We start from the raw sequence: 15626 nt of genomic DNA on the forward strand, positions 1-15626 counted from the left end.
CCTCCTGATTTTTGGGTATTTTATTCGATAATTTTGGTAAATTTGATGCCTATCCTAATCTAAATGCAAATATGTGGTAAATTTGAATTATTTCTTAAAAATTATTCTATTTAAATTCTCCTATCGAGCCACATTTAATATGTTACCTTCTGAGGCCTACATCATTCAGACATAATTGGAATGATTATCCATTCACTCTGAATATTTTATTACAAGATTCTTTAATAATTTTAATTGTTTCCATAAATTATTTCATGTATACACTATTCCCTAATCACATTTGGCATGTTGACTTTCAGTAATTTATGCCCACAAGTTTCAGGGGTATTTTTGGTCATTTTGAATCCAAATTTGATGCCTATCCTAATTTGATGCAAATATGTGGTGAATTTAAATTATTTTTTATAAAATTTTCCATTTAAATATCCACCCCAACGCAAAAAGGAAACGGGCTGCCGGGAGCGGTGGGCCTAACAATTTAGACGTGTTTTGTGAAGCGGCCTAAATCATTCGGACATAGTTGGAATGATTACAATCGGGACATTCTATTAGGAACCAAAAATCCCTTCATAATTTAAATTGTTTCCATAAATTATTTCATGTATATATTCTTCCCTAACCACATTTGGCATGTTGACTTTTGAGGATTAAATCACTAGAATATAGTTGGTAAGATTGCTCATTAATCTAGAAGATTTTGCTATAAAAATGTCTTCCTATCTATAAATTATTCTATGTAGATTCTCCTCCTAATTACATTTAACACATTAACTTTTGAGTCTTGTCATTGGGATAGAATTGGTAAGGTTGGGATTGAATCGCGAGAGAAATTGCTTAAAAAGTGTAAAAAATAATATAAAGATCGAAATTAAAAAAAAAAATGATATTTTTCGATATATCGATCGCAACATATCTGGAGAAATCGATGATATCTCGGCGATATTAGGTAGATATCGTTTTGCCCCCTGGTTTCATTTCGCCAGGGGGCGAAATTTGCCGAAATTAAGTTCCATGGATAGTAGTAATGCATGCAAAAGTGTAAATTGTTGTGCTTTGCAAGCTATGCAAAATCCATGGCCCCTTCGAAGGGGTTTGGCTCCTCCCTCCCTATAGAGACATTACAAGCATTACAGTCGTAGATACCATGTGGAGTAGCAGTCTAATATTGGTATATTTGGAAGGTGCATGGTTGGATTATTTTTAAAGTGCACCTCTATCATTGCAAAACAACAATGGCAAATTTCACAAGTTAGTTTTGCATATGCCAACAATCACAAGAGCCCTGGAAGTTTCTCACATTTTCTTTGCAGATGATACGTTTATGTTCTACAGAGCTAAAAGGAGGATGTGCTTACTTTTAAGGCTACTTTGGAGTTGTTCACTGAAATCACAAGTCAAGAGATAAATTTAGAAAATAATGGAGCCTTTTTTAGCAGAAATGTTGGCTACGAACAGAAAACCCAAATCTTGTCGATTTTGGGAATCCCTGAAATGAAAAAGGATGCTCTCTACCTAGGGACAAACCTGTTCCTTGGAAGGTTCAAATAAAAAAATCTCAAGTTCATCCTAATCAAGATTAGTGGTCGTTTTGCATCCTGGAAAGCATCCACCCTATCCTTTGTTGGGAGGGAAGCACCCATAAAATCAGTGCTACAACTTTTATCCCTCTACCACATGCAATGCTTTCGGTTCCCAAAAGCAATATGCAAAGAAATTGACTCTCTCTGTCAAAGATTTTGGCTAGGGATCCCGACAAAGAAAAAGCAGTTGATCTTAACCTCTTGGGATAAATGTTGCACACCAAAACACCTAGGGGGATTGGGTTTAAAAAAAACGGAGGATATCAATAAAGCTCTACTCCTAAAGCAAGGTTAGAAAATCCTTAACGAACCTACATCCCTTTGGGCCACCACTATGAAGGCCAAATACTTTCCCAAATCGAGTCAGTTCAATCCCAAACTAAAACTCAAAAGTGGCTCTTGGCCATGGCAAAGCATCCACAGCATCACCCCCGATCTGAAGAAGATGATTACTAAAGAAGTAGGAAATGGCATTGATACTTCCTTCTGGTACGATCCCTGGCTCCCTGGTGCAAAGAGTGTAAGTGAAATGGACCCCCATTCCAATATTTGGTCGTACAACACCACTGTCGCCCAAATGTCAAAATACACTTCGACAAATAGGGAGTATCTCTCAAAACTTTAATATTCCTCATTTCCCACTCCCACATTTAAATCTCAATTTGTTACAAGATACTTGGATATCTCGCATTTCCACCAATGGTGAATTCTCCTCCAAACTGGCAGGAAAGGCATTGATGAAACAAAAATATGAGGCAATGCCCAGTGAGTTCATCAATTGGTGGAAAAAGTTTTGGAAGCTGCCATTACACCCTAAACTCAAAACCTTCTTTTGGAGTCTACTAAATGCAGGGCTACCAGTTAGAGCTACACTTTCTCAATGGACGAAAATGCACGATCTTTGTGAATTGTGCGGCGATAAGACATAGAGTTTTTGGCACATCTTCTTCTCATGTGAATGGACCAAGAGAATCTGGGCAGCAAAACCTCTTGGATTGCAAACGAAACATTTAGCCCAAAGATCTTTATTGCACTTGTGCAATGATTTTCTAGTTGACTTCCAATTAGACATGCATAAAACCGCTGAGAAAGTAGATACATGTTACTTCATATGGAAAGAAAGAAATAATGCAACAATGAAAAAATAAAACCCAACGCCCACAAGATAATGAAAAATGTAAATAAATGGCTTCTAGAAATGAAAGTATCACCTTTTAGGTATGGAAACATAAATACCCGAGTACACACCCAATAAACTAAGTGTATAATGCCAAATACTAAACCTACTATTTTGCTCTGCGTAGGGGTATATAACAAATCACTAGACACAGCAGGATGGAGCGTGGGACTTATGGAACATGGCAAAATTATGTTTGTAAAGACAGGGTACCTGAAGAAGAGTAAGTTTCTGGAATCACTAGTGAGGGCGATGAAGGAAGGCATGCAACACAAAGATCATATCCAGGAAGTGTGGGTAAATGAGGAGACAACAACTCCTCTCTTCTATACCCCTCCCAAAGTACAATGGCCCTTCTACCTAATATCAATCCCAAGAGCCGAACCTGTTCCAATTGCTATTCTTGTCTCTGCTTAATTTCAAGGTTTCCACTGATACTACCAGGGACAAATGTTCAAGGAAAGGAGCTTGTGGATGCTTATTGTGGGATGCACCAAAGTGTGGCAAAAAAGGGTTAATTGGCTACTATTTTAGAACTTGAGGCCATTAAGGGATGCCTTATTCCTAGCTTGCTCTTTACATATTAACAAACTGATCATCAGATCTGATTGCAAGCCTATCAATTTTGGTTCACTAGTTTGGGCCAGCACTAGACTTGTCGAGGAGATTATCTCTCCTGTTAGAAGTTTTTCTTTTCTTTCTTGTCAATTTGTAAGTAGACATGAAGAGTCTGGACCATCTCCCTTGACAAAAAGCATAGAGTGCTCTCCTTATGGCTGGGGAGCACATGCTACGGGGAGAGTACTGGTGATAGGTTCCACATAATTAATTTTTTACTCGTAGACCCCATGTATTTGTGGTTATAAAGCCACCAAGAGAGCTCACCATGAGGAGAGATAATCCACACTTGAGATGAAAACCTATTGATTGACTTTTTAGCCAAGAGTTCAAAGTTGTTGATCCACACACTGTCTCCACCCTTTCTGTTGTTAGTAACTCTCTTCTTGCATTCAGGATTTCCCCTTGGATTATTTTATATGGTCTCACTTACAACAAAAAAAAAAAAAACAAAGTTTTACACTTGATGTACCGAAAAACAAAGAAATTTAACCCTTAATGAGTCCATTTCAAGCCATGGAAGTAAAGGTCTGGCACTGATGGCCCAAACCCATCTTGATCTTGAAGTGGGTTTAGGTACGGTTTCCAATTCCAATGGTGGGTTATGCTTGGACTAACCACGGGTGGAGGCCACAGGCCCAAACCCAACCCTATGTTTAATAATATCTTTTATTTTATTTATTTATTTATTTTTACAGTGGTAAATGGAAGTAAAGTTAATTTTACAGTAGGGTATTTTTGTCTTTACGTACATAGGAGGGAATATTCATCTTTTCCAACCCTCACTATACGGTCAAAAGGGGCAGTTAAGAATTTAGCCCCCACTTTAAGGGGCGCCAGGAAAAAGACTCTATAATCTAAATTCCAAGAGCCAAAGGGGTCTCGGTTGTGAATTTGCTTTAAGTAGAATTTTTAAAGACATATATGAATAGACCTATTTAGTTTCAATCGAGGGTTGTTCCTTTCTGAAACTTTACTGGGAGAAGTTGTTCCAATTGAAATGCATTTTGATGAAAAGAAGCGTTGGAAAAACCTGTAAAGATTTTATAAGGTTTGAACTGCACATTCAGACAACAGAGGGTTGAAAGTTGAAACATTCGGAGAAGATAACATTAAATTCATAAAATACTGCAAACTCTCGTATTAAATTCAAAATCCCCCTTTCTATGTAAAGCGACTGACTTTGCTCAAATCACTGACAATGGATATCATTGCCTACAGATCCACATTCATTCTATTCTCTCTCTCTCTCTCTCTATTAAGACAAGTTGGAGATGCTCTGGTTTAGATCGATCACTATTCACCAATGGTGCAGCTGAGGATCAAAAAAGCTAAATTATTACAAATAGGAACTGCAAAAAGATACAAATGTTTGCATCTGGCATAAAATAAGGAGACACAGAAATGTATAAACTCAAGTCAGAAAACTTTTAGCAGTTTTACGTCTTTGATAAAACATAAATTCGAAAATGGCAGCTCAAGGTTGCATGGAGTAGAAAGGCCAAATTTAAAAAGTGTAAACCTGTAAGTAGAGCTACCATACAAAGAATTTACATGGGAAGCCTTGCAACTTGTATTCTCTACCAGAGAGAAAACTAAAGTATTCAAAACTGCAGCTGCAGATCCTGAACCTTGCACCTTTCCTTGAGTAGCTAAGCACAATTAATCTATTGGCAAAGCTGGTGGCAAACAAATGGTTTTGAATCCTTGTTGAAGGGGCCTGCTGGAAAATGATAGCATGTGTCATATGAAACCCAGATCACAAATGCATCCTTGGTGAGGTCATTGGAGTTGAAAATGAGTATGGCTGCTAGTACTCAATCTCTGCTGTCAAACATACAATATATGAAAAAATTTCAAGACTTCGATACTCTCTTCTTATTACTGGAAGATTTCAGTTTCTCAAGCTCCACCAAAAGAGAAGAATTTCCTTCACAAGCTACAGTTAACAACTTGAACCTTCTTTCTATTTCATCACTGGGAAGTAAAGCCCCATCTTGAGTATAATGAATAAAATCCAGCATCATGCCCTGCAATTTCATGTCAAAACGGAACACCAGTTAGATTATCTGAAAAATAATAATAATAAATTGAGTGATAAAGTGAGAAGACAGGAAAAGGGGACCTAAACTAACCACATATGTTGTGTCAATGGCCTCAGGTTCATGTGGAATGTTGCATAATAATCATGCTGGCCAAGAAGATTTATGTTGCTCTTTTCTTCTTTATTTTTGTTTCAAAAATAAGCAGAAACAGTGTCATTGGACTTTCTTATCCCCCAGCCTAATTAGGGCACCCTCTACATATTTTCAGTGTCATTTGTTCACATTAACACATTTACCCCCCCTCCCCCCAAAAAAAATCAATGTACTGCTATTATACAATCAAATGTGGCCTTCAAATTTATATCCATATGGATAGTCACTGGAATAAATGGCTACCACAAACTAGAGAACCAAAACCAGTTCCGGAAGGTCCACAGACAACAATTGTCACAGTATATGGCATTGACAAGATACTGTACCTTTCTGAATTTTAATATCTTATGCTAATTTGCAACAGTTATCAAATCATTTACCATAACTAACACAGAATTTATAGAGACATCAAAATATTGCTGTTGGATAATGCATAAACAGAAGTAAAAGTATTGAGGATATATGCTCTTCAACAATTAGCAAGAGACTTTACAGACCTCATGTTGCCGCTTACGAGAGTAGTCACGCAGGAGAGACTTCACTAGTTTATTCCTAAGAAGCAACTTTTCATCAGCAGAACTGCGGAAAATGAAAGATGAAAGATGGTGCAATGCCAATGTAACTGCCATTGATCCTCGAGTAGCAGCTTTGTCTAGGGCCCCAGAAATCCATGATTTTACATAAGCCTCCAGAATCCCTTCATTACTCTGCAAAGGAGTCAACAAAATTTATCTCATCTTTCACAGCCAGACAAAGGCTGGAATTTTTCTCTATCTTTGCAAAAGAAACCTGTTAAATATCATGAACTCACCCTCTTACTGATTAAAATATAAGCACACCAAAAACGTAACTTCCCCACTTAAAAAAATAACCACCTGGCCATTGTTCAATCTATATTGAGCTAAGTTGAATACCAGACTAATGGAGACTGCTTAGTGCATAAATTACTAGAATGTTTGATTTATGGATAAGTGATGAAAAGGTAAAAAGGGTGTGAGAATGAAGAGACAAGGTAACACAAATTAATGAGTTTGTTTTCTTCTGATATGGCAATGAAATTTTCCGATCCTATGACTAAAAAAAGCTCCCCCACCCCTCCCAAAGGAAGACAAGCATAATTTATGATAGAGCCACAATCTTTAATTCTCCCATAATTCCTTTCATTTCCATTTTAGTCCCATCATCCCCTTAACATGGGTCCCACACATTTGACTATTTCAGATTACCTCCCTCAAAAACTACCCTCAACCACAAGTCAAAGAAATACACTCTAAAAGAGATGTCAATAGAAAGATCTGCAGAAAATGACTTTTTCTTCCATTGTAACAAGACTATTAGTTATTCATATGTTCTTTGGAAGTTTATCCATAGGTATTTTTATAACATGAATTTTCAAGCTTGTGCCAACTGCCAACTTAATTTTTAAGCTAAGCATTTCCTTTGACCTACTGTTGTACAGATAACTACAAGAAAAAGATATTTCACAATGCATGCTAACAATATGCCACAGAAACTTATAAAGCCAACAGGTTTTCTGCACTACCTCAACAGGTTCAAGGTATCCTTCTGGCTTAGCCAGGCAGTTCTCAAGAGGCGGCAAAAGTTCCAGGACATGTGAACTAGATAGTACATTCCAGGTAGCAAGTCGAATAGGTGCTTCAACAGCACAATGTAGATACATTGCCACTTGCCGTCCATAAATCACATCACCATAAGATACTGAAGCGAACTGCTCAACAAAAGTTTCAATAAATGTTGGGTAACTCTCATGAACATCGGACTGAAACTTTAGATACTCTAAAGGAGGATTACTGCCTCTCTGGCTTCTTGATTCATCAAGATACTGCCCATACAACTCTTGCAAGGTTCTGTACACATCCCTGCTTCTCTCATCTTCAATGACACCCATTCTGACAAGTAATACCATGGACAAAGAATGGAATTTCCAAACCAATGACACAGCTGAAACTGGTGAATGTTGAACATCCGTGTACATGGCCATTGCTTCAAGGCCTAAAAGAAGAAAAAGTCCACCTTTTGCAACCTCTAGGATTTCATCAGTTGAAGAGCAGATACTACTCTGTAAATTTGATGTATTTGGGAGACAATGGGCAGCTTTACAGTCAGATATTGTTGAAATTGGGCTGAGAAACCAATGCATGGGAAGTGGCAATCTCTGGTGAGCCCACTCTATTAACAAAGATTTGCAGTCAGAATCATGACCAGTCACATCAGATTCATCTAAGTCTTCATGAATTGTATCCAGGGCACCAGTGTTTTTCTTGGAATTCTTAAGGGTGAAGTCACTGCTGCTATCCACTGCTTTCGTCTTCTTAATGCAAAGCCATCTGTTTCTGAAATGATTAGTCAAAATCTTACTGAAGTAAAGATAGTCCTCTTCTTTGTACTCCCAGTCAAATGATTTGATCCTCCCAGTAAGCCGAAGACATTGATCAATACAGATATCAAGGGACTTCAGAACAGGGGGCTCCAAGTAAGATATTTAGTGCCTTTTCCATGATGGATTTACCCATTGGCAGTACAGATAAGCATACTCCAAGGGTAGAATTAATCCTCTGAAGAGTAAAATCCATGTCTTCAGCTGCAGAGAGGCGTTTCTCAAGCATCATCTGGAAGATCTCAAGCAAGTTCATGAGCAATTGTGAATCGGCCTGTGCCAACAAAACAGATGTAGACCAAAACCCTCCACCAGAAGCACCCCAGCCCAAACCAATCCCTGGAGCAGGTCCTCCTCTACCGAAGGTCTCAATTGACTGCACATTGTTCCAGTGTAAAGTAACTAACTCCATGAAAGTTATCAGTAAGTTTTGCAGTTGACCCTGAGACCACATAATTATTCCATCCTCCAGTATTTTACCATCCCTGGAGAAACCATTTTCTTGTGGGTATTGATTACTGCTCTCATTCTTAGCTACCAGGATGGTTTTGTCAATGGAAAGTATAAGCCGGACTAATGCATTAAGGCAACTTGTAGAAGATAAAGATGTTTCATTATCAGTGTAATGTCTCAAATGGCATAGATTTTTAACAAAAAAACTCTCTTCAGTTGGAACAGTTTCATACCCTGTAACATCGGAGAAGTTCAAAAATCTACTTTTCACAATATGGAGCCCAACCTTAGGGACAAAGTCAGGTAGCCATGGCACATTACTACTTCCTTGTTGGATATAGGTGTCATCCGGAGCAACTTGCTCCAGTACATTAGAAAGCATGTGCATAACAGATGATATCACCCAGAGGATACAGCTCAAAGAAGAACCTTCAGAAACAAGGTTAGTCTGAAATCCTTTGTGCAAATCAAGAATTTTAGCTAAGCAAGGATTACCTGTCAATGATATCCACTTCAGAGCTAACTCAACCACTGGACCAACATAACTCCAACACCAATTTCCCATACTAAAAACAGCAAACTCTGCATTCTGCTTTTGAAGCTGCTCCTGAGAATGAAGTTTTGGAAGTGTTTTGGCCAAGGCACCTAGAACAAGGTATGCCTCCTGACTGATGGAGGCAAATTCACTAAGAACATTCATCTCAATTAGATTGTCAAAGGTAGGTGGACTCAACCATAGGCACAAGGCCTGGAAAAAATCTGCAAAGTATGATACACAGCACCCATATTGAATACAAACCCTCCAGAAGCAAAGTTGTTCAACCATCAATGCAGATGTTAGTTTACAGTATTCCTTTCCTAATTTTATCCAATGGTCAAGTGAAAATGCAGGACGATACAACTGCCAAGTAGCATCATAGAAAATCCCTTTTTCTACAAAGCCCATGCATATCTTCTTGTCAGATTGAGCCAGCACCTGTGTGCAGAAACAGAACCCCGTAAAACATTCTGTATGTGCCAATCCATCAAAGAGAACACAGGACAAGAATCTATAACATCCAGATCAACTTAATTTTTGATGCTTACCTTTAATAGGGTCACAGACTTTATCTTCGAAGGGTGAATTTCCATAATGTCTTTCTTGTTAAACCTGTCAACAATCAATTGGACAAGCCCTTCACATTTCATAATAGCATTTACACCAGTTGGGGAATGTCTCGCTAATCCAATCAATATAGAAATAACGCATTCTTCCAATGCTGTAGAAGGGTCTGCCTGCAGAACCAGGATCAGCGTTTGAGATTCCAGAAACACCAATTCTAGTAAGCAACAAAATTTGTCAAGGTGGAATCTAGGAGACTATTTAATTGCTAAGTACTATTACTTTCCCTCCAATCAATGGTCTGATTGGTGTTTGCAAAGTTAACTTATTGAATATCTTTATAGTTATATTAACCTGTGTCATATCAGATATTTTAATCGTTTGACATTTTATATAAGCAGGCCCATTATCACAAGCTTTTAGGAATTGTCTAGTATCATGGTCTGTTCACAAGGTTGATGTGAAGTTAAACACATTATTATCTTCCTGTTCCATCATAGTGGCATTATTAAGGAAGTATGAATGATGCATCAAGATCTTCAAAACGCGTAAAGAACCAAGATTCCGTTGATGAAAAAGTCTATGAAAACAATAAATGGATCAACTACTCTCCAACCACACCCCATGCTCTAATAACATCATTTTGCAAAGATGAAAAACCAATGAAAGATGAAATCAATTTTGAAAATACCACTTAAATGTGATGTATTCTGTGTGTTTGACAAAGTTAGATTAGATGCCCTCTCTCTTTATTGCTTTTTGCTTCAGCATACAGGATTTGGTGCATCAACTTCAAATTGAACTAATGGTTTGACAGCAAAATGAATTGAAAAGGTTCTCCATTTTCAGCTAGAACAATGTGTCATGAGTTCAGGTATTTGATTTATGGACGAACCTAATCCACTCTTACCAGACCCTGTGGAAGATAGAGTTGCACTGGATTGCTGCCCTTTTATTTAAGGAAGATTTTAGTTTTCATAATTTTAATATGACTTCTTTGTTAGTCCAAGGAATGTATGCATGTTGAGCTGTGCAAGGTTAGGCCAGCCCAAAAACATTCAGTTCGTTGGAAGGCTGAACCTGGTACGTTTTTATTCCAGGTTTATGGAATAATACATGCCATTGACAAAGATGGGATGGTAGTAATAAAGCTATATCCAGTAAGTTGTAATGCTTCAGCATTTTCAATGGATATACTACATTTATACCATATAAGTATTGACTTGTCAGAATTTACCACTATGGAGAACTTTATTGAAGTTCAATGGTTCAACCATGCAGCATGGCTCAAAGGGACTGGATCCATGTAATAGTAGGACACAATCTCCAAGTAAAATTTCATCACGATTCACAGTAGAGGAAGTAAAACAGAAGTTGGTGCAATGCGACACTAGATTGACACAAATGGAACAAGACTCTGCAAAAGCACCATAGCTGTTTTCTAGCTCTGTTAAAATTGAGATATTTTAAGCTACTTCTCTGGTTTATGTTAGGACTGAACCATAAAAACTATGCCTTTCAAACCAAATGCAACAAGACCAACTAATGCAACATAACTGACTCCTGCAAAAACCAAACCCCTTTTGCTACAAGCCATTTGTCACTCTCTATAAAAAAGCAGGCACCACCCCGTGGTAGTAAATCAAACGAAATCCCATAGCCTACTTTCCTGGCTGTAGAGTAACCAAGTTCTTAAAGACCTACTAAGCTGAAAATGCTATAAGTTAGGAATTGTGGGTGGGTAGGAAGCAAAACTTACAAAATCATAGTCAGCATTGGTTACCCGCATCTTAAAATCTGAGCCATAAAGAAACAAGTTGGATGCTAGTAAGTAGTAACTATCATATGTAAATTCACATGGTATCCAAATTTCCAAAAGGATCAAAAGGTTTGTATATCACCCTAAAATAAGGAGGTTACTGAGAGTTTGGACAAGGAATTTCTAGACAAACTAATTGAGGATCCAAAATATGTGCATGTCATTGACGATGACTATGATACTGATCTCATGATTAATCCAATTTTTTTAAACTGAATTCATACTATTGAGATAAATGCGGAAGAAGTAGTTGACCCATAACCTATAACAAAGCAGTAAAATTATAAAAATAATATGAATAGAAAAAAGCCATTCGCAAAAGAAATTGATTCCACCACAAATAATCAAAGCATAGGAATTGCATGACTCACCATAAGGTAGAAATGCCATAGGTTGCAGATAGATGCTAAAGGAAAGAACTATAAAATAGATGGGTTCATTCACAAATTCAAGGAATGGGTGCTTGCAAAATGAATTAGCCAAAAAAGGAATAGAGTACCAGAAAAATTATTTCCCAAGTGAAATTTTCTAAATGGCAATTTGCTAAAAAACCACATTCGTGTGACAACTTGAAGGTTCACAGCTGATGGGCAGGAAGATAAGCATGTAAACTGAAAAAGCCTTTCCACGGATTAAAGCAGTCTTGTGATACTGACATCTAACATTCCAAAAAAGATGGTCCTTAACTTTGGAATCATGATTAACAAGATTGAAAGCTATGTAAACATTTTGAAGAGTGAGAGTAGCTCCACAATCCTCTCCTTGTATGTTGAGTGTTGACAACTTAGTGTTAGCTGAAAATGACATAGATGTTGAATAAGACTAAGTGTGAACTCAACAGTATTTGAAATGAAGGATATGGGAGAAGCATCCCACATTCTAATAATTTAAACCTCTAGGGAAAGAATGCAACATATGTATAAGAATAAGGAAATACTTGAACACTGTGTTAAAAAGATTTGGGACGCAAAATTGCAATTTCTCATCAACTCCAATTGTTTAGGCAAAAAACTGTAAAAAGTAAACGTCCTCAAGGACAGAAGAAATTTCTCATATAGTACATTGTTTGACGTACTTCATGAAATGTTCATGGTGCAAGGTTTTGACCCAAGCAAAAATCGAAATATCCAGGTTTCAACTGAAATTTCGGTCGAAACCTGGTACTATTTTTTTTTTAAATTTCGACCCTAGGTTTCCGGCCTTATATGACCTCCATTTCATTTGATTTCTTGCCTCCTACCTACTTAAAGTATAATAAACACAATGGAATTAGTATTTTGCCAAAAAAAAAAAAACCACTGAAAATTTATCATTCAAGTATACTAACAAATGATTGGTTCCGACAAACTGTATTGCATATAGACATAGAATCATCAACATATATGAATTGTCTGATAGAATGGTTACATATACAACAAGTCAACAAAATACAATGACCAACTAGATCAAGTGATGGTGTCTCACATATATTAAGTTGAAGCCCATATATCATATTTAAATATGTATTTTGAAATAATTTAAAAAATAGTTTTTAAAATCAGAAAACAAAAAAATAGTAACAAATAAAAATAAAAAAAAGATTAACAACACAATGATAAATTATAGTCCTAGACTAAACATATATTAATTTCAAGGCAATACAAGATCATTCAAGGCATGAACAAAACAAAATTAAAAAGGGGAAGTTTGGAACTATTAGGTATGACTCATGTTTCACATTCCATTGCGCTAGAGTTTCCTTTGTAGCTGTTACGGCTTAAGAGATGTTTGGAGGCAAAAGACGCGTTTGAAGGCAAAGGAGTTGTGAAAATGGGATAGAAATCAACAAAAACAAGGAAAAACAAGTTGGAGTGTCGAAACTAGAAAAATTTCGGTTGAAACCTGCGAAATTTAGGTCAAAACTTGTGAAATGGTCGAAATCTGCAAAATTTCGGTCAAAACCTATGATTTCGATGATATCTTGAAGGTTTCGTTTTGATTTCCGAAAATTCAATGATTTCGGTTAGAATTTCAACTATTTTGATCGGAATTTATTCCATGGTTATGTTCACGACAGATTTATCCTGTCCAATTGGCAAGGTGCATAAATGCCAATGGACCCTAACTCTGCGCATTATGATGCAGTAAAATGGATAATGAAGGAAAACACTTCCCATTTGGTACACCCCCCCCCCCACCCCAAAAAAAGGGAAAATGAAGTACTTCAAAATAACTAAAAGCTTGAATTGTGTTTTCAAGTGGAAAGGCTTAAGGTTATTGGATACTTCAATGCTAAGTTCAGATGTAACAGAGATACTTGTTAGTCTACATCTAGATATGTTTTTATATTTAGAGGTGCAGCTGTTTCTTGAGGTAGCGAGAAACACTATTGTGTTGTGAGGTACTGATAGGAAGTTGAGTACATTGCTCACAATATGGCATAAACTAAGTAGGAATGAGGGGGGGGGGGGGGAAGCAACTGAAATTGGTCCAGATCTAATAAAAAATTCCAGTGAAAACTTTCTGAGATAATCAGCCAGCAATAGGCCTAATACAAAATAGTGCAAATGACTCAAAGGGAAACAAGTGATATGCAAGCCAGCCCTCTTACAAAGGGAGTCATTGCGGAGGTCTACATATGTTAAGAACCCACAAATCGAATGCAAAACTAATATTATTTAATTGATAGAATAATGAAGAACAATGATAAACTGGTTACAATGGTGCCAGACACCCCCACAACACATTGCTGCCCCTTAGCCTATGGCTGCCCAAAGACTCCTCTAAAATAATCCATAACTAATACTCACATCTTACCCCTAATCAACCCTAATCTCCCCTCTCTCTCCTCAATGTAGCATAATACTGCGACCCTAAGGCCCTCTCATTACTGGCCCCTCGAAAATCACCTTGTCCTCAAGGTGATGGAAAATGTGAATCTTGATATTCACATGTTTGCCACACAACCATGTTAGTTTAGTGTCGATCAAAACAAACAGACTTGCGCATGGCACCAAGAATAATTGCTTCAGAGATTTTAATGCCTTGTTCAGAAGGTATTTCAATATCAGCAACAACAAGATTTAGGTCGAGTCCTTTCGCTTTTGTAGAAATCACGAAGATGAATGTTGCATCTTGATTTGCAGTAGCAGGCAAGGTGTCATCAGCCCTCACATCTGCTACTGGCATCATAGATGCTGAAAGATAACCCGCTGCACCAGTGAACAATTCCTCAAGCACATAGCAATTGCTCTCGGCATATTGTTCAAGCAAAGAAGTGGAGAAAAGTTCACTCCCAGATCCAAACATTGCAAAAAGGTCCAATACGCTTGGAAACAGGCATGTATTAATTGTCTTCTAGAGCACGAATGGTAGCATCTCTGTCCGAACATGCAATAAATTATCATCATTCCGGTGCTTGCATTCACTGGTAAGACCCCCATCCTCCGTTTATTCTGTGGCTGAAGAAGGCCTGCGGTTCTTCTCTAATACACCTACCCACCTGAGTATGTAGACCTTGGTGAAATAGTAGATGGCAAATCGTGCTCCGGAGTCATCATAGACCACGAATACTGGGCTGGGCCTGAAATTAAAACCCATAGAAGGCCCATAACTTAATATCTGATTAGTTAACCCATAAGTCAAACAAGTGGGCCGTGGGTATTTTAAAGTTACTGGGCTTCTCATAACCCACTTCACTGTTTTTATAAACTGACCCACATGAAATGACCAGACCAGGGTTAGTGGTCCAATGCGCTGGTTCACCCCCTCTTCCCTCTCTCCCGTGATCCCAAACCCAACCTTATTTGCCACCGCGATTGTAATATCTCCCCCTTCGAGCTGAGACAATCCCAAAAAATAATCAAAAGATTTCGCCATCAAATCTAACCGGATAACCAAATCTTGGAGATCTTCCTCAATGGGAAAGAACTCATTCGGTAATCGTAGCCACGTCACACCAGATTTTCGCCATAATTCACGATGTTTCATCTCCCATGGTGCTGACAAGTCCCCTTCCATAGCTACCACCATCACCCATGGTGGTTTCACCGGAGTTCTTGCTTCCCAATCCACCTTACTTTCGATCCAGAAAAGCCTCTGCACCCCATTCCTATGTTTCTTCTCTTTTTCCTCTTTAGTGGAAAACTCAGATAGAATTTCAATGCCACTGTTTCAATTATCGGGGGCAAGCCTGAATAACTCTAGAATTAATCATGGCTTCATTAGCAATTCCCGCCTTCGTAGATCCACTTTTTCTTCCTCGCGATTGCATGACCATTGTTTCAATATTGTGCAAACTCA

At 37.7% G+C, this 15626-nt stretch overlaps 1 protein-coding gene across 1 annotated transcript in view; it reads right to left on the reverse strand.

Moving 5' to 3' along the window:
• Nucleotides 1-4798: 4798 nt before the first annotated feature.
• The window catches only part of IYO (RPAP1-like, carboxy-terminal protein), a 40856-nt gene continuing 30028 nt past the window's right edge, over nt 4799-15626 (reverse strand). The window contains 5 exon segments of the mRNA XM_089144748.1: nt 4799-5405; nt 6071-6280; nt 7117-8058; nt 8060-9400; nt 9511-9699. Of these exon segments, the coding sequence (XP_089000874.1) occupies nt 5232-5405; nt 6071-6280; nt 7117-8058; nt 8060-9400; nt 9511-9699 (2856 nt within the window). The 3' untranslated portion in view covers nt 4799-5231.

The sequence above is a fragment of the Hakea prostrata genome, chromosome 2 (genome assembly GCF_041222555.1).
Source record: "Hakea prostrata isolate BN-2017 chromosome 2, UWA_Hpros_2, whole genome shotgun sequence".
NCBI classification, from domain to species: Eukaryota; Viridiplantae; Streptophyta; class Magnoliopsida; order Proteales; family Proteaceae; genus Hakea; species Hakea prostrata.